The following is a 20196-nucleotide window of genomic DNA, read 5'->3' on the forward strand; positions in this document are numbered from 1 at the left end:
AAGATTTATCTCCCTTAATGTGGATCGGTTAAATATGGTGACAATATTACATGCATCTATGGACCATAAGGTGTATCTAACAAAGACAAAACTCCAAACCAATTTAAGGCCTTGGAGGTGGTAAAGAAACCATCTCCAGATTTCTGAACTGCGCGGGAACACATTACAGTCAGATAAAGCCATAACACACATATTTATAACTGTATATAATCTGAATATTTCTTTCTTTCACTTTTGTTAAAAGTTGTTGCCATTTATTATTAAATTTGCTGATATTTATGAGCTCCAGCCTTCATTCCGCCTTCCTCAGCACTTTCTGATTGGGCTGTAAATATCCATACAACATTTCATGTAAAGAGACTTACATCAACAACAACACTGACACAGGTCTTTAGGGTGAAGTGAGTTTTAGCATTCTGCAATGAAGTAATTTGCTTTGTTCATACAAAATCTGACCAAGTTGCCAGTGAACTTTAATAGGCCAAATAAACAGTTTTACATTTGACAGGTAGACAGCTAAACTTTTTGAAACCTGCTAGTGCGCACTAATGACTCTGGGAATATATTACTCACCTTGGGAATGTTTTACTTACCATGAGAATATATTACTCAAAACTGTAATATATTACTCCACCACAGGATTATAATACATCACCATTGTTCAGTAAAGTACCCCTGTTGTGAGTAATACATCCCATGGTGATGTACCACTCACCACAGTGATGTACCACTCACCACGGGGATGTATTACGCTTCATGGGATTGTATAACACACCATGGGGTTGTATTACTGACCATGGGATGTACTACTCACCATGGGATTGTATTACTCACCATGGGATGTACTACTCACCATGGGATTGTATTACTGACCATTTGATGTACTACTCATCACCATGGGATTGTATTACTGACCATTTGATGTACTACTCACAATGGGGATGTATCACACGATGGGATTGTATTACACACCATGGAATTGTATTAGTCACCATGGGATTGTATTACTCACCACTGGGATGTGCTACTCACCATGCATTGTGCCGATGTCTGATGTCCAAGTCCCTGAGCGGTATTTTGACTTCCCCTAAAAACACGCCGCGGAACATTCCCCCTAACACTTCCCGAGACACCCGTGAGTCATCGTGCCATAACGATATACTGTGACAAGTACAGAAAGAATGAGAAAAGCGCAATAAATATCAATATCAATGAACAGGACTATTAGCAGGATCATGAGCAGGACTATGAATGGGACCATGAGCATGACCATGAGCAGGATCATAAACAGGACCATGATCAGGACTATGAACGGGACCATGCGCAGGGCCATGAACAGGACTATGAACGGGACCATGAGCTGGGCCATGAACAGGATCATGAACAGGACCATGAGCAGGACTATGAACGGGACCATGAGCAGGGCCATGAGCATGACCATGAACAGGACCATGAGCAGGACTATGAACGGGACCATGCGCAGGGCCATGAACAGGACCATGAGCAGGACTATGAACTGGACCATGAACAGGATCATGAACAGGACCATGAGCATGACCATGAACAGGACTACAAACAGGACCATGAGCATGACCATGAACAGGACTATGAACGGGACAACGAACAGGATCATGAACAGGACCATGAACGGGACCATGAGCAGGGCCATGAACAGGACTACGAACAGGACCATGAGCATGACCATGAAAAGGACTATGAACAGGACCATGAGCATGACCATGAACAGGACTATGAACGGGACAACGAACAGGACTATGAACGGGACCATGAACAGGACTACAAACAGGACCATGAACGGGACCACGAACAGGACCACGAGCATGACCATGAACAGGACTAGGAACAGGACCATGAGCATGACCATGAACAGGACTATGAACGGGACCACGAACAGGACCACGAGCATGACCATGAACAGGACCATGAACTTGATGATCAATGTTTTGTCAATATAATTTTCTAAACAATACACCAACCTACTTGGTAATGGATTTATAATTTTTTATACATAGCTACTGTAATTTTTCACTCTTTTCACATGTTTGCAAGGAGATTATTCAAGCATATCCTGAAGGCTTTATTCTGTGTTGATCGACTGATCAACTGTACTTTTTGTGAAGCCTTCAAACTGGCCTAAATAACATTACAATGTTAGCTTTAGTGTAGATGTACACGAAGTACAAGCAGACAGGTACAAGGATTTTGTGTAAAAGAATCAGCTCATTTCTGCGCTGAAAACATCAAACAAATATTTTGACAGGTATTCTGCCTATATAACATTACAATGTTAGATTTAGTGTAGATGTACAAGCAGACAGGTACATGTACAAGGATTTTGTGTAAAAGAATCAGCTCATTTCTGCGCTGAAAACATCATACAAATATTTTGACAGGTATTCTGCCTAAATAACATTACAACATTAGATTTAGTGCAGATGTACACGGAGTACAAGCAGACAGGTACATGTACAAGGAATTTGTGTAAAAGAATCACCTCATTTCTCCGCTGAAAACATCATACAAATATTTTGACAGGTATTCTGCCTAAATAACATTACAATATTAGATTTTGTGCAGATGTACACGACGTACAAGCAGACAGGTACATGTACAAGGATTTTGTGTAAAAGAATCACCTCATTTCTCCGCTGAAAACATCATCTATGACGTACTGATTCCTGTCCTGGTTCTGCCCTCTGTTTTCCAACTGTAATGGACATTTCACATACAGGTGTACTGGACCTTGAATGACTGATGGATTGATTTATTTACTCTTTTGATTGGTTATTTACACCGTACTCAACAACGTTTCACTTATACAATGGCGAAAAGCATTATTTATTTACTAATTTTTTTCCCCTGTGTTTTACACCCTACTCAAGAATATTTCACTTATACAATGGCCAGCATTACGGTGGCAGAAAAGCACAGTAATCTCAGCAGTGTGAGACTTCTGATGATGGCATGATTGGTGTTGTAAGTCATGGAGTACTCAAGAATATTTCAGTCATATGGTGAAGGCAAAGCAGAGGAGTCAGGGCAAAGATTAGGAACCACTGGCCTCAGACAAATAACTAACGAACTTTCCCACACACGGTGTACGCCATGTATAGTGTGGTCGTTTTCTGAACTTCCAGGAATTTGAGTGAGGAGAGTTGCCTTTGTGTGAGTGGGTTAACTCTGGTAAGTCACAACTGTCTCAATAGTGTCTCCATCAACTGATCGCATACAGAAGTCTTACATGTGCATGGAAAACACTTTAATTTTATTTAGTTTTATTTACTACTATTTGATTGGTGTTTCACATGCAAGAGTAGTTCACTTAATACGATGATGGACAGCATCATGGTGAGATTTTTTATTTATTTATTTGATTGATGTTGTATGCCACATGCAAGAATATTTCACTTTTAATATACGATGGCACCCAGCATTATGGTGGGAGGAAACCAGGCAGCCGGGAGAAAACCCACCACCATCCACAGGTTGCTGCCAGATCATCCACAGTTTGCTGCCATACCTTCCCACATATGGCCAGAGAGGAAGCCAGCATGAGCCGGACTTGAACTCACAGCGACTGCATTGGTGAGAGGCTCCTGGATTATTGCGTCTAAACTGGCACGCTAACTACCTAATGTATTTGACCTCACTCACATCAAAGAAGAACTTCTCATCGTACTGGGGACATATCGTTTTCTTCTTGACGCATGTTCTCTTGACATCTTCTTTGGCGCGGGACTTTCCGTAGGAGACGGTGACCAGTGCGTAGGGGTTACAAGCCCCATTGGTTACTGTCAGGTCACTGCACTCCACAACTCTACAACAACAACAACAGTACTGTGACCTTGCCATAAGCCTCCCAACATGAAACAGGTTGTGCTTACCCTTTACACTATATTGATTATTCTGTGATATCCTGCACAATTTCTCTCAATGAACATGAACTAACTCAGAAGGATTATTCTGACACCTTTGCTGCATTGGAACTCAAGTTTTCAACCATATCTTTGCAAACCCATCAAACTGCAAACATATCTGCTGTTGGGTGTGTGAAGTTGCTTCCGTTTCATTTGGTTGATGGCGTTAATAATGTACCATAAGAAAGTCCAGTGGAAAAATTATTTGTCCCTAATAACTACATGTATTATAGATAACATGCATGACTTTGCAGACTGTGATTTGGATGTACACCGTCATGTCAAAATTGTAAAACTAATAGAATTTTACATCTTTGGAGTTACCAAATATTAAAGCAGCTTTGAACTCACCTGACGGCCATCCTGTGAGATGTAGAGCTCTCTGGGTCTGTATTGAGGAATTCATCAAAACTAATCTCAATGTGTACTTTACCCTGAAAATAACCAGGTACAATAATACAGCAAAGTGTAAATTTATCCTGCAAATAAATTGGTAATACCGCAATGTGTGCATGTACTTTACCCTGCAAATAAAGAGATAATACAGCAATGTGTTCTTTGCGCTGCAGGTAAGCAAGTAATACAGCAACGTGTAATTTATCCTGCAAATAAGAAGGTAATACAGCAATGTGCACATGAAGGGGAATAGGAGGGGTGTAGGTACCTTATAATCCTCCTGACATAAAGCTACAGCCAAACCAGCAAAATCGGTATTTGAACCGACAGCCTCACAGTCCACCATGAAATTGAATCATCTGATTCAAAATCCTTGAGTGGACTTCATTTCCTTTCATTATTACCTACATATAGTGTTCAAGATTATATACTTATATATCCACAAGTTCCAGCCACAGCTAAACGCCCTCAGGGACAACTGCACAATACAAACAGCCTGTGTATATCATGTTTGTACACAAACATCACCACAGGGGTCGAGATCCAGGAAGAACCAGCTACTTTAATACATTAGGGTTCCAAGAGCTGTGACCAGATCAACTCGTACATATCACTGCACACAGATGGCCTAAATCGTATTATATTGTGGTGGTAATAAAAGGTTGGGTGTAGTATTACAAACGTGTTGAGAGATCATACTACAGGTACATGTGCCTTATGTAATCATGGCAAAATAGAAGCACATCTAAACCATCTACATGTTGTTATAGTATATTGATGGTTTTCCATCTTGAAACTCCTGTCCTCTTTAACAACCCATGCATCCATACATGTGCATAAACAGCTATACATATATCAAGTGGGCATAAAAAATGGGCTGTACTCTGACACTCAATGTCTCGGAAACCCTCTTGCGTCAACTTCTAAAAATTTACACACTCAAAAGCCATTATGTTGTAAGTATATAGACCAAATTTCAATTTCATCCTTAAAGATTTCTGTTCATGGGACCAAAATCATGACACTATAGAGCCAGATGATTTTTCCAGACAACACTTGATTGACGCGTGTCACACAGGTGCAGCGCGCACTCTACTCATGACACCTAACTCAATGTGGGTCACCAGAACGTGTGTTTTTGAGGCTATGTCATTTTAACCCTGTGTACAGACTACTCAAGCTATAACCTTGAAAATTGGTCAGTATATTAACAAAATCATCCCATTTGAAAATCTAAAGTTTGAAAGGGTTTGAACAAAGGATAATGGAGCATTGCAGCATCAAAGTACGACCCATTTTTTTTATGCCCACCCGATATAATACATTTTTCAGTTTGAAGTCGTTATTGGCCTCCAGAGCATGCAGGTGAGAGAGGAAACGAGTGATCTTTGCTATGGTATTTGAACACAGACTCACCTGGACCTCACTAATGGCCTCCTAAGCAGGTGAGAGGGAAACCAGTGATCTTTACCATGGTATTTATACACACATTCACTTGGACCTCGCTACTGGCCTCCAAAGTAGGTGAGAGAGGAAACCAGTGATCTTTGCCATGGTATTTGTACACAGACTCACCTGGACCTCATTATTGACCTCCAAAGTAGGTGAGAGAGGAAACCAGTGCTCTTTGTCATGGTATTTGTACAGACTCACCTGAATCTCGTTGTTGGCCTCCAGAGCAGGTGAGAGAGGAAACCAGTGATCTTTGCCATGGTATTTGTACAGTTCTTCCTTCCTAAGTGTCACTTTACCCAGAACCTAAAACAGAATCACAACCATTTTAACCCAGACATTTATTGATTTATTTGATTGGTGTTTAACATCGTATGCAAGAATTTTTCACTTATACGACAAGGGTCAGCATTATGGTGAGTAGAAACCTGCAATCATCATCAACCTGCTGACAGACCTTTCCATGTACGAACGAAGAGGAAGCCAGTTGGACTTGCTTGGGGTGAGTGCTTGGGGTTAACATCGCACTTAACAATTTTTCAGCCATATGACAATGAAGGAGTCCTTTGAGTGCATGCAATGTGCCTCCTTTTGCAGGACAGATTGCCATCGCCCTTTTACCCAATGCTGTTTCACCGAGACGACTTATCAAAGGCAAGTAAGCCGCCCCACCTGAGTCATTATACTGATACAGGTCAATCAGTTGTTGCAATTCCCTTACTGCTGAACGCCAAGTGAAGAAAATATCCTCTTTTAAAGTCTTAAGTGAGAAACGACTCAGGACTGACCCTGGATTTCCCGCCCCCAAAGGGGACACTCTATCAACTGAGCCATCGGGTCTGGTCGCACTGGTGAGAGGCTCACAGGTCGTTGTGCTGTGCCGGCATGCTAACCCCCTCGGCCACGGAGGCCTATTGGGTTTAAATGCCTTACTCAATACATTTTTCACTTATATGATGGTTGTCAGATTTATGGATGGAAGAAATCTGAGTGTTCTCAGAAAACAACATCCCTTTCACTTTGCCAGATACCGGAGAACCGTTCTGACCTCAAGCCACAGTCAAACGGTCGAGAGCTGGAACTGAACATGTCGAATGTGCAAACTGATATCTGCAGTGAGCCAGAGCTTCAACCATTTGAGATAAGCGTCAACCAGAAAGACATGTAGCAGTAACAAAGTTGTACTTAAATGTTATAAAAGCTCTCAAATCTGAGAAACACCGACTGGTGATTTTCATAAATCTACATATCATTTTGATTAGCATTTTAGCAATGCAGCTTTAAATCGACATACACCATTCACATGACCCAATCACTCCATTTTTTTCTTAATTTGGCCAAAAAAGTTAACGATTCTTGAGCTCATTTTGGGGAGGGATGTAACCAGTCCAAGTATATCTTTCACAAAGAAAACATAAAATAGTATTGCTTTTACAGAAACATAACTTGAGTTTGTCCTAAACTTCTTTGCAAATTAAAGTACTGTACAATGCATTTCACCAATGATCATCCTGCTTCAAGTACATGTATTTTCAAACTGCCATTCCAAAGCCAACAATTTTCTATAAGGCCAGGTCAGACCAGTTTTGAACACAATCATGCAGGCATATTTCAATTTAAAACTGACATTCAGGTGTGATAACTCATGATTTCAGGGGTAACAACTCTTGGCACTGAGATCAAGTGTCAAATATACGTCATTATCCAGATTTTATTTTAACAAACAAAGCGTTGAAACACTTTTAATTCAACAGATTTTTTTTTTCAGCAGAACTGAATGTTTGGAAAATCATTCCACCATCTTGCTTCAATAAACTTGAGGCATTCAGTTTTATCTTGAATCTTGCAAACCATGTTTCACAGAGGCCAATATATTTCATCCATTTTCCGGCATTTTTTTCAAGCAGAATTCACTACCCTTTTAAAAAGTGAGGGAAAATATAATTGTTTGCAAGTATTTGGGTAGTATTAAGCAATATGTTAACATTCAATCTACATTCCTCCTTGTATAATAATACTTAAGAAGAAGTTTTCCATCATGTGTTTAATTATACCATGATATAGTTTATAAAATAAAACTACTGGTTGATGTCCCAATTTATAATAGTATAAAACTGCCATGATTATATGCTAGTTTTACTTATCAATGGTATATATGCGATGGGGTGGGGAAATATACGTCATTTTTAACCATGGTGAAATACACCACACTATGCTTGTTTGCATCAATAGATAGGCAAGAATATGTCGTCTTATCTGTCGTCTGTTCACATATCTGAACTTCAACTTTTCACACAGAGCATTATGCTATGTGTATAGATACATGTACTTGCTAATGTACATGTGTTTTAAACCTAAATTCATTTTGTCTAATGTTTAAATTTGTAACCAGAATTATTTCAAACCACAACTACATTTGAAGCACATTTCTGACAAGGTGTTGGAAAAATGACAAGAATTCATCTTGAAGCACATTTCTGACAAGGTGTTGGAAAAATGACAAAAATTCATCTTGAAGCACATTTCTGACAAGGTGTTGGAAAAATGACTGAGGAATTCATCTTGAAGCACATTTCTGACAAAATGTTGGAAAAATGACAGGAATTCATCTTGAAGCACATTTCTGACAAGGTGTTGGAAAAATGACTGAGGAATTCATCTTGAAGCACATTTCTGACAAGGTGTTGGAAAAATGACAAGAATTCATCTTGAAGCACATTTCTGACAAGGTGTTGGAAAAATGACAAGAATTCATCTTGAAGCACATTTCTGACAACATATTGGAAAAATGACTGAGGAATTCATCTTGAAGCACATTTCTGACAAAATGTTGGAAAGGTGACAAGAATTCATCTTGAAGCATATTTCTGACAAGGTGTTGGAAAAATGACAAGAATTCATCTTGAAGCACATTTCTGACAACGTGTTGGAAAAATGACTGAGGAATTCATCTTGAAGCACATTTCTGACAACGTGTTGGAAAAATGACAAGAATTCATCTTGAAGCATATTTCTGACAACGTGTTGGAAAAATGACAAGAATTCATCTTGAAGCATATTTCTGACAAGGTGTTGGAAAAATGACAAGAATTCATCTTGAAGCACATTTCTGACAACATATTGGAAAAATGACTGAGGAATTCATCTTGAAGCACATTTCTGACAAAATGTTGGAAAGATGACAAGAATTCATCTTGAAGCACATTTCTGACAACATATTGGAAAAATGACTGAGGAATTCATCTTGAAGCACATTTCTGACAAAATGTTGGAAAGGTGACAAGAATTCATCTTGAAGCACATTTCTGACAACGTGTCTTTTTGGGATCAGAGTGGAAACATTTCAGTATTATTACAAGTGACCTAACTAACCATACACACTTCCAGTACACATGTACGTGTATATGCAGATGTATGAATACCAAAACCTGCTATCAGGCTAATTTCTGTCAGATGATGTCAACCACATCAGATACATTAGATACATTCTACCACATAATTATACACTGGTTACAGCTGGGTACATTTGACACACTTCACAGGATTAAGGACTACAGACAAATCATATGTAGCTAGTACAGCCTCTTATCTGATGCCACATACATGTATATATATGTACATGTATATGATTCATTGCGGTGGGTTAAATTTGACCAATTAACGGCATGTATCCATTACATATAGGACAATCAGTACATGTAAACAAATCATTGAAATATGTGAATTGTCTTATCTGAAACTCCATGGATTCCATCCACTTCTGGATGGGTCACAATTATGACAATGATGTAGAAATTGCACAGCCTAATTTCTGAACTGATTCACATGTCATGTGGTTCAGACATAATTTCAACATGATGACGATGATGTCCATGTATGTACACCAGTTGTTGTGCCAAGGCAAACTTGATGTATGTTCTCAGAGGCCCTTGCTGGATCATTTGGCTATAAAAGGTTTGTTTAAAGTGTAGCCAAATTAACACACAGTTACAGGCACCAAGCCTGACCTTTTGTCTCTTATTCATCTCCTTTAAGCCACAAAGTTTGTCAGTAAGTTGTCCGAGGGCGATGGTTTACTCTCGTCACTCTAGGTCTCTCCACAAATAGAAAATCTACCGCCATAGTAAAAGTGAACCGTTTCTGAGTATAGCAATAAACTTTTACCAATTACATGTATTGTATATATATACAGTACATCTATGCTGTCTTCTATAGCCAAGGGATAGTCTGTGTTGCTCAAGATGACCTTAATGTATAACGTCTAATTTAGTTACATATGCAAATATTTCTCTGTTATGTTTAACAACTGCAGCCCAATCACCTGACACAAAAATGAAGAGGGGGCCTCCGGGGCTCAGTCAGTTAGCGCACTAGCACAGCGTAATGAACTAGGAGCCTCTCACCAATGCAGCCGCTGTGAATTCAAGTCCAGTTCATGCTGAAGGTCTGTCAACAACCTGCAAATGGTCATGGGTTTTCCCTGGGCTCTGCTCGGTTTTCTCCCACCATAATTCTGATCGCCGTCGCATAAGTGAAATATTCTTGAGTATGGCGTAAGCACCAATCAAATAAATAAAGATGAAGGTGTGGAGATAAATTTAAAGAAGGGTTTATTAAACAAGCCATACTCAGCAAGGAGATAACCTACATGTGCATAATCATATACAAGTATATGACCTCATGGTAAAATTGGTCAATGTTACCATGGTAACTAACCTGTTCAATTTATTTATTAAATTTATACAGTTAAACATTCACGAATCCTGCATTATTAAAGTGCATCACGTTATTCATCAGGTACATGACAAAGATCAAACCGGTTTAAATAAAATTACTAGGAAAATAGCAAAGTGTCAAAAAAAATAATTATTACTCTTAATGATGCCTAAAATTAGTGAATGTAGAAGATTTTAGAATTCCACATAATCAACTGATCCGTCAGACAAACATTCTAAAGTATACCTGTATATACATACACACCTCACATGAGAACAAAATCTGACGGCTACACAGGATGTGATAAGAGCAAAATTGTCCAATTCTGAGCTGAAAATCTTTTTGAAAGACTAAAATGACAACTGTTACAAATATATCACATTATGCAGGTTTGTCCATGTAGCCATGTAACTACAGATGTGACCTTATGCAGGTTTGTCTATGTAGCAATGTAACTACAGATGTGACCTTATGCAGGTTTGTCTATGTAGCAATGTAACTACAGATGTGACCTTATGCACATTTGTTTATGTAGCAATGTAACTACAGATGTGACCTTATGCAGGTTTGTCCATGTAGCAATGTAACTACAGATGTGACCTTATGCAGGTTTGTCTATGTAGCAATGTAACTACAGATGTGACCTTATGCAGGTTTGTCTATGTAGCAATGTAACTACAGATGTGACCTTATGCACATTTGTTTATGTAGCAATGTAACTACAGATGTGACCTTATGCAGGTTTATCCATGTAGCCATGTAACTACAGATGTGACCTTATGCAGGTTTGTCCATGTAGCAACGTAACTACAGATGTGACCTTATGCAGGTTTGTCCATGTAGCAACGTAACTACAGATGTGACCTTATGCAGGTTTGTCCATGTCGCAATGTAACTATAGATGTAATTGTGCATCACAGTCAATACCAACCATACCCAATAACACGTACCTATACTTATCTTTACTCCATTTAACAGGATTTGTGTGAAGTTTCATCAGTAATTCATAATTAGCTGCCTCTGAACATACTGTTACATTCAGTGCCAAAAAATACTGAAAAAGGGTACAATAATATGGCACCTAAAATCACTAGACAATGAGGCTGGTTTTATGCATTTTTTCCGCCAACACTGGGTAGTTTCCGCCAAATTATATCATTATCACACAAGTCCAACCTTTATGAGTTGTGCAATCTTTGCTATTCTGAGTTCAGTGTTAAAAACAGCTGCAAGAGTGACGACGACGATATCAAATTTCTCCACAAAACGACTTGCTGTTCTGCACACCGTTGTAAAAACAGGTCGTCAAACAATCTTTGACTTAGTTTTTTAAAGTTTCCAGACAATTTCAGGGAAGCAGTAAAGCATGGATTTACCATGTTTACAGCACAAGACAAGAATTTTTGACCCCTCAAAAACAGCCACATATACCTGCTCTCGAAATTTTGCAGCTGAAAGCTACAAGACGAATGCAGCTAAACTCGAAAGACTTCCACAACAGCGCCTGCACTTAATGGTTATAAAATACTATATCAATTTGATCAAACGGAAAACTGATGAACAGCAAATCTCTGGCATGTGTCCGGGCACGAACGCCAACGTCCATATCGTACACGTATTTATATTGTGGATGATTATAGGCTCCTATATGCACAGGCTGTTCGGAGTGACAACAACAACATGTATCAGCAGTTGTCATTACATATGGGTATGTGAATTTAGAAACCCTCGGGGAATAGAATGATATCTATTGTGAAGAAAGAAAAACTAGTAAATAAATATTAAATCTTAAGATAAACACACAACATGTAGATGTAGAGTAAAGCTCAAGCTTCTGGCCAGCTAGTATTGTCAGTGCGGTTGGAAATGCCTGGACAAAGATCAAATTCAACGTCCGAAAACTCGGAATCTGAAGTCTGGTTGATGTCAGTGTCATCATCATCGTCCACTATGGGTTCAAACTGATACGGCAGTACATTTGCTTAAATGTAGCTAGAATTCATCTCAAAAGTGACATCACTCTGATACCAATTCCCAGGTTATACTGGCCAGATAGACTTGGGTTGGCCATCTACATGTATGACGTCACCCCCTGAGCCATATACCAGCATAACTGGGAGGCAGGCAGTCGGCTAGGGATCGGCTAGGTCAGTAGATTTATTGTTTTGGGTCGATCTGAAGTCATTATAATTACGTTTCTCAGAAGCTCTCTCAGTAATATACTGTTTAAATATGTTATAAACTTTACTTTATTGTGGTATAATCTGGATTCTATTATAATTCTAAGACGCTTTATGCAACATGGTTCTACAATGATAATACCAATACTACAAAAATCTTTTTGAATGATTCTCATACACACAAGAGAGTCCAATTAAAGATATGAGGACAAATGTAATCAGATGATAACAGAAAGACATAACAACATATCATCACCTAATGAATGCTGTAAACAGATAGTAATAAGACATACTCAGAGATACATGCAACACATTGTAGATCCCCACAGCTGATTTTGAAATGTTAACTACTAAATCCATCAATATTGGACAAGTAAATCTTGAAGTGAATACAGGTTATGTGACTGCTTTCTACTTTGTTTCATACATCACCACAGCATTTCCTTTCAGATTTACCTCTGAGTGCAATTACATGTTGCATTTAGTAGTGCTGCCTCAATGGGACTTCATGCCAGAAAACAGCAGGCATGACGCCTCACTTATTCACAGTGCTGCATGACAAAGGCCCAACTAGTGGCAGATCTATATGTATCCTTTATGTTGAGAACAAGATTTTTAATCAAAAAGTACCAATATTGCACTTAACCTGCACACTCGAAGTTTAATTCTTAGACCATGTACACTTGACATGACCAGGCATGGAACTGACCCAGGGTCTCTCACTTAACAGGCAAACCATCAAGCAAAGCAGCTTGACAATTAAAAGCTACATGTATTTACAGGTACGTGTAATTAAGAGTGAATTGAGGAGGACATAATGATGGTTCACAAAGCACACACTCGCCCTGAGATACACAAATAACAATTCACTGAACACACATGTACACATATTAGCTACAGACAAATTTGTACATTTATATGTGTACAACAACCACCTACGTATTTGTCTAATATCAGGGGCTTGTTCCTCCCAAATTAATAACTCACCACTAGTGGATTTCTATCTTGTTCTTAGTACACCAGCAGACTAGCCTTCATCTGCTGTGCACAGACAAGCTTCTGACACACCACAGGCATACCATTAGCACACCACAGGCATACCATTAGCACACCACAGGCATACTACCAGCACACCATAGGCATACCATCAGAACATCACATGCAAGCTTCTGGCACACCACTGGCATACCATTAGCACACCATAGGCTACTACCAGCACACCATAGGCATACCATCAGAACACCATAGGCAAGCTTCTGGCACACCATAGGCATACCATTACCACACCACAAGCATACTACCATCACACCATAGGCATACCATCAGAACATCACAGGCAAGCTTCTGGCACACCACAGGCATACCAATAGCACACCACAGGCATACCAATAGCACGCCACAGGCATACCATTAGCACATCACAGGCATACCACCGGCACACCATAGGCAAGCTTCTGGCACACCACAGGCATACCATTAGCACACCAGAGGCATACCACCAGCACACCACAGACATACCATTCGCACACCACCGACATACCATCAGAACATCACAGGCATACCACCAGCACACCACAGGCATACCATGAGAACATCACAAGCATACTACCAGCACACCACAGGCATACCATTAGCACACCATGGGGATACCATCAGAACATCAGAGGCATACCATCAGCACACCACAGACATACCATTAGCACACCATAGGCATACCATCAGAACATCACAAGCATACTACCAGCACACCATAGGCATACCATTAGCACACCATGGGGATACCATCAGAACATCAGAGGCATACCACCAGCATACCACAGACATACCATTAGCACACCACAGGCATTCTACCAGTACACCATAGGCATACCATCAGAACATCACAGGCAAGCTTCTGGCACACCACAGGCATACCATTACCACACCATAGGCATGCCACCAGCACACCATAGGCATACCACCATCACACCACGGGCATACTACCAAATCACCACAGGCACACCACAGGCAAGCTTTTGGCACACCACAGACATACCATTACCACACCACAGGCATACCACCAGCACACCACAGGCATACCATTCGCACACCACCAGCATACCATTAGAACATCACAGGCATACCACCAGCACACCACAGGCATACTTATAGCACACCACAGGCATACCATTAGCACATTACAAGCATACTACCAGCACACCACAGGCAAGCTTTTGGCACACCACAGGCATACCATTGGCACACCACAGGCATACCATTAGCACACCACAGGCATACCATTAGCACACCGTGGGGATACCATCAGAACATCAGAGGCATACCACCAGCATACCACAGACATACCATTAGCACACCACAGACATCCTACCAGCACACCATAGGCATACCATCAGAACATCACAGGCAAGCTTCTGGCACACCACAGGCATACCATTACCACACCACAGGTATACCACCAGCACACCATAGGCACACCACCATCACACCACAAACATACTACCAGATCACCATAGGCATACCATAAGCACACCACAGGCAAGCTTTTGGCACACCACAGACATACCATTAGCACACCACAGGCATACCACTGGAACATCACAGGCAAGCTTCTGGTACACCACATGCATACCATTAGCACACCACAGGCATACCACCAGCACACCACCGGCATACCACTGGAACATCAAAGGCCAAAATGTTTTGCCAAAATGTCCATACAAGCCACCATTAACTTCCTTTCAAGTACATTTTGTCGTCAGTTGTTGATCCGCCCATAATTTGTAATAGTAGACATGACTGATCAGTAATCTGCTGTTAACAAAACTTTGACAGAGAATATACGTAGCCAAGTAACTGGGGCACAATTTCCAAATGCTAAATTTGGGAAAAAGTGCCACTTATGGATATGTTATATATGCGCATATGGTAACTCAATAGATTCATAATACTGAGGCCATAGCAATCAAGATGCAGAAAAAAAAATAAGAAAGAAAAAAAAATTCTATGACTAACAACCATAACAAGACAGTAAACACACACTAGTATAGCGTAATAAAATGTTGAAGAAAATAAGAACAAGTCTGTAGTATGATAACTTCCAAACAGTTATAGATATACAAGAAACTGCTGCAGCTTTAGGATGAAATACCTTTGTGACATTCCACTTGCGTGTTATAATACTGCAGGTAATGTCCGTGCCCGCCTGTTTGGGGAAAGGGAAAACACGGAAAGGAAAATGAAAGTAAGACAAACGTGAAGGGGAAAAAAACAAATCGAAGTAACTGTGCTCATTCTGATGTCATGGCAACTGCAGATGTCAGTTTGTCAATCACTATGGTCAATCACTATGAAGCATGCATTTTTGTGAAAGAAATCTGAATTGTAGAACAAGTCGATGCGTCCATTTGACAAGATGTTATTATGCACATCTCAAGGTAAACATGTCCAGATAATAGTCAAATCCATCTGTCCACAGCATTTCTCACTTCATAAGAGCCTATTCAAAACTCCTAGAAACTTGACATAGAACTGCTGTTCATAAAGGAATGTACAAAGTTGAAAGTGCCAAAATGAGCCTAAACTTTTAAATAGGAGCTGTTTAATATAGTTAGCCATGACATTAAAAAAGCAAAGATTGACATTTAACAAATACAGTAAGGTGATGGATGAAATTGTAGTAACAGAAGGGTGCACTAACTTGTTTGAGAAACAATCTGGTCAATGGTGTTAATGAACACATGCTGAACAACAACAAGAACACAGAACAAAAGCAGTTGGCAAGATAACCATACATGCCGATAAAATATGGGCCAAAGTTGAACAATAAATTTTGACTGCTACACTTCACTTTTACTCTTGATTGTGTTACTTAACCTAAACCACAATGTCTATAATCACAAAATAATCCTCAGGAATATCAGCATAATTGTAGGACAATTATAGGCATCTTGACAGGAATGAAGTACCACATGAGAACAGAACAATTCAGAAACACCGATAAACACCATGCAATGATCAGTGATGACATGCTCAGTTAAAAGGAGACAACCAATAACCAGGCATACACAACTGAATCTATATCTACAGGTACATGTACTTTCATCCATTTTCTTTTTAACAAATGTTTTGGGTTAGTGTTAAATACATTAGTATTTATAATGGTGAACATGTAGATGAAAGACAACTCTGACTATAGAGGGACTTCAGACTTTTTCTTCCATGACTGCTGACATAATGCTTGTGAAGGGCATTACACATATAATGTTAAAACATAGTGTTACTTATTCACAGGGTACACACAAGAAAGCCTTGTGATATTACATTCATTTATTTACAAGTATTTATTTGATTAGAGTTTTTAAGCCACACTCAAGAATATTTCACTTTATTTGACAGCGGCCATGTACACTGTATGCACAATAAGTAAGGCCAGGTATAGAAAATAAAGTTCATAAGTAAGGCCAGGTATAAAAAATGAAGTTCATAAGTAAGACCAGGTATAAAAAATAAAGTTCAGAAAGCTCGCAATAGAATTCAAACAACCCAATGCATGTACTGGTACTGGAGAAAGTTTATAAGGACTTGAAGGCACCTGTATTTGTAATAGAGTTTTCAGTTGTGCCTGAAAGTGAAGACTATAAAGCTCTTTGGTAGAACCCTGGGGTCAATCCTGGGTCAGGTCACACCTAAGACTTTAAAAGAGGAAGTTGTAGCTTCCTTGCTTGGCATTCAGTATTAAGGGGAAAAGCAACAACTGGTTGACCCATATCAGTATATTGGCTTGGGTGGCGCGGCTTCCTTGCCTTCAGTAAGTCGTCTCAGTAAAGCAGCACCAGATGAAAGAACGGTGGAAATCCATCCTGCAGCAAGGAGGCACATTATATGCACACTAAGGTCTTCTTCATTATAATATGACTGAAAAACTGTTAAGTATGACGTTAAACCCCAAGCACTCACTCAGTCATGCACTCACAAAACAGTACATTGGTTGGATTAGCCAATTTCGGGGCTTCACAAAAATTATATCGGTCTACATAGAATAATGCTGCGGAATATGCTGGAACAAACACCTTGCAAGCATGCAAAGAGTTGAAAAATTCAGACAAAATTTCACTTTCTTACAATTATAATAATCACTTTCTGGAGGTCAACGCTCAGAAATAGCCTACAGGCAATTACACGGCAAAAAGAGATACTGAGTTGATCTCAAATTTAGTCCTTGAATCAGCTACTCATTTTGCCTCATTCTAAGAGTTCTACTGATTTCAGAGATATAGTCTGAGATTTGTCTGTATTTAGATATTTCACCGGAAAATGAGAGCAATGGTTTTTGACCTTTATTTGCCTCAAAAATGCACGTCTTTGGGCAAATTTTGGGGCAAACAACATCCTCACTCATATACTGTTTCTAATATAGGGTTGTTGTCCTGACAGCTTTTATATCAAAACTGATACACTGTATGTAAACCTGACAGCTTTTATATCAAAACTGATACACTGTATGTAATTCTAGCTGAGCATCAGTAACAAACCAGAGGTACACAAGAATGTCCACTACAAAAAAACTTTGAACTAACAGGTCATAATAGAAGTAAAGAAATGACAATGTGTAGGAGTAGTCTCCCCCTGGAGGGGTGCATCCAGACGAGAGTGAGAATAACAAACTACCTGTTTATCACTAAGACACCCACTCGGCTCAACTACGCACGGACATAAAATTACAGTTTCAAACCTATATTCCTTTAAACTTCATACATCTACAAAAGAATACAATCTGTTGTATACAAGCAGTTTGGGTATAAAAGGCCGTTACAACCTCTTATTTATTTATTTATTTCATTGGTGTTTTACGCCATACTTAAGAACATTTCACTTATACGATGGCGGCCAGCATTATGGTGGGTGGAAATCGGGCACAGCCCGTGGGAAACCCACGACCATCCGCAGGTTGCTGAGAGACATTCCCACTTACAACCGGAGAGGAAGCCAGTCTGAGCTGGACTTGAACTCACAGCGACCACACTAGTGAGAGATTCCTTGGTTATTACGCTGCGCTAGTGCGCTAACCAACTGAGCCACAGAGGCCCCCCGTTACCACTTCACCTTTAATACACAGGGAAGTATGACTCCTCAGAACAATACATACACGGGGTGTACTTAGGATATATACAGAGTATCAATCCCTTCACCGATGTTAGATCAGAAAAAAAGTAGTGCCCGTACAATCTGTGCAGGTGCAACCATCAACAGAGTTACATGAGATTACTTTTAATTCAGAGAATACCTATTTAGTAAAGTGTTAAATTTCCATTCCAACAGTTTATGGTCCTTAAAGAATGTATAAAAGCCATTCTCATGACTATATTTGAGCTGTAGCAGATAGATCCCTCAAAAACAGATGTAACTAAAAGAACAATTTCATTACATGCTTTGTTAATTCAAATAATTAATTGAGTAGAGAAATTAATTGAGTAGAGAAATAATTTGTGCAGTTTTATGAAACTTGCATCTTTAAATGACACAAACAAAGCATTTTCAGCGCAATTTTCCTAATAATTGCATGCATAAATTCCCAAAGTGCTTTGCCAGTTGAGATTGCTAACTTGAAGATTCACAGCACATGTAGACAGGCCACCTGGTGGCGAATACTGTCTAGTGTAAAGATATTAAATATAAACTGATCACAGCCTAGAATTCCGCTCTTGCTAGACTGGATACAGATTTCAATCCAGAGGTATGATTTACATGTGACTTATACCACATCAGCCATCAGGTTTATGGGCTGTGTGTGCCTAGAGTATAAAACCACCATCCTCGGGCAGGTGCCGGATGGTCTATCTAAATGTACCTTCAAACTGTAGCAGATGAAGCTCAAGAGCTAGATTCACCCCACTAATCTCCTGTCAGATCAGCAGATCAATGACCATGACCTACTGTGGTGGGAGAATATAACACTTTTCCTTATAGCATGAACTAGCGAGGATCCATTTAACCCTCTCACCAATGCTGTTCCTGTGAGTTCGTCTAGCTCATGCTAGCTTCCTCTCGTAAGTAGGAAGGTCTGCCAGCAACCTGCAGATGGGTCGTGGGTTTCCCCCGGGCTCTGTTTGGTTTCCTCCCACCATAATGCTGGACGCCATCGTATAAGTGAAATATTCTTGAGCACGGCATAAAACACCAATCAAATAAATAAAGAAATAATTGTAACCTGCTGCCATTATGGTACTTGTATTAACATTCTGCTCACAGCTCATCCAACTACGTGCTCTTTGTCTACTACTTACAGAAAAACACGGACAGCCTCCTTCTAGCAATCATTGTCACAAAACCCAGACATAAATTCCTGAACCTCTATGACAGACGGAATCCAAGCACTGTTTCCATGGTAAATGTAGATGAAATCATCTTACCTTTTCATTTCTGTGGCCAGCCTCGTAAACGTAGCATGACAGGAATCGGAACTTCCGGGGAATTTCTCCTTGGAACTCTTCCCCATAAAATGGACTGCAAGACCA

At 39.7% G+C, this 20196-nt stretch overlaps 1 protein-coding gene across 2 annotated transcripts in view; it reads right to left on the bottom strand.

Moving 5' to 3' along the window:
- Window positions 1-20196, bottom strand: part of LOC135479093 (ras GTPase-activating protein 3-like) — a 52942-nt gene that overhangs the window by 16569 nt on the left and 16177 nt on the right. For both annotated transcript variants that reach the window (XM_064758816.1, XM_064758815.1), the window contains exons 3-8: window positions 20092-20185; window positions 5988-6092; window positions 4290-4372; window positions 3676-3838; window positions 2658-2728; window positions 1033-1161 (exon numbers count right to left, since the gene is read on the bottom strand). In XM_064758816.1, coding sequence (XP_064614886.1) covers window positions 1033-1161; window positions 2658-2728; window positions 3676-3838; window positions 4290-4372; window positions 5988-6092; window positions 20092-20185 — 645 coding nt within the window. The remainder of the gene's footprint in view (window positions 1-1032; window positions 1162-2657; window positions 2729-3675; window positions 3839-4289; window positions 4373-5987; window positions 6093-20091; window positions 20186-20196) is intronic.

This window comes from Liolophura sinensis, chromosome 12 (genome assembly GCF_032854445.1).
Source record: "Liolophura sinensis isolate JHLJ2023 chromosome 12, CUHK_Ljap_v2, whole genome shotgun sequence".
Lineage (NCBI taxonomy): Eukaryota > Metazoa > Mollusca > Polyplacophora > Chitonida > Chitonidae > Liolophura > Liolophura sinensis.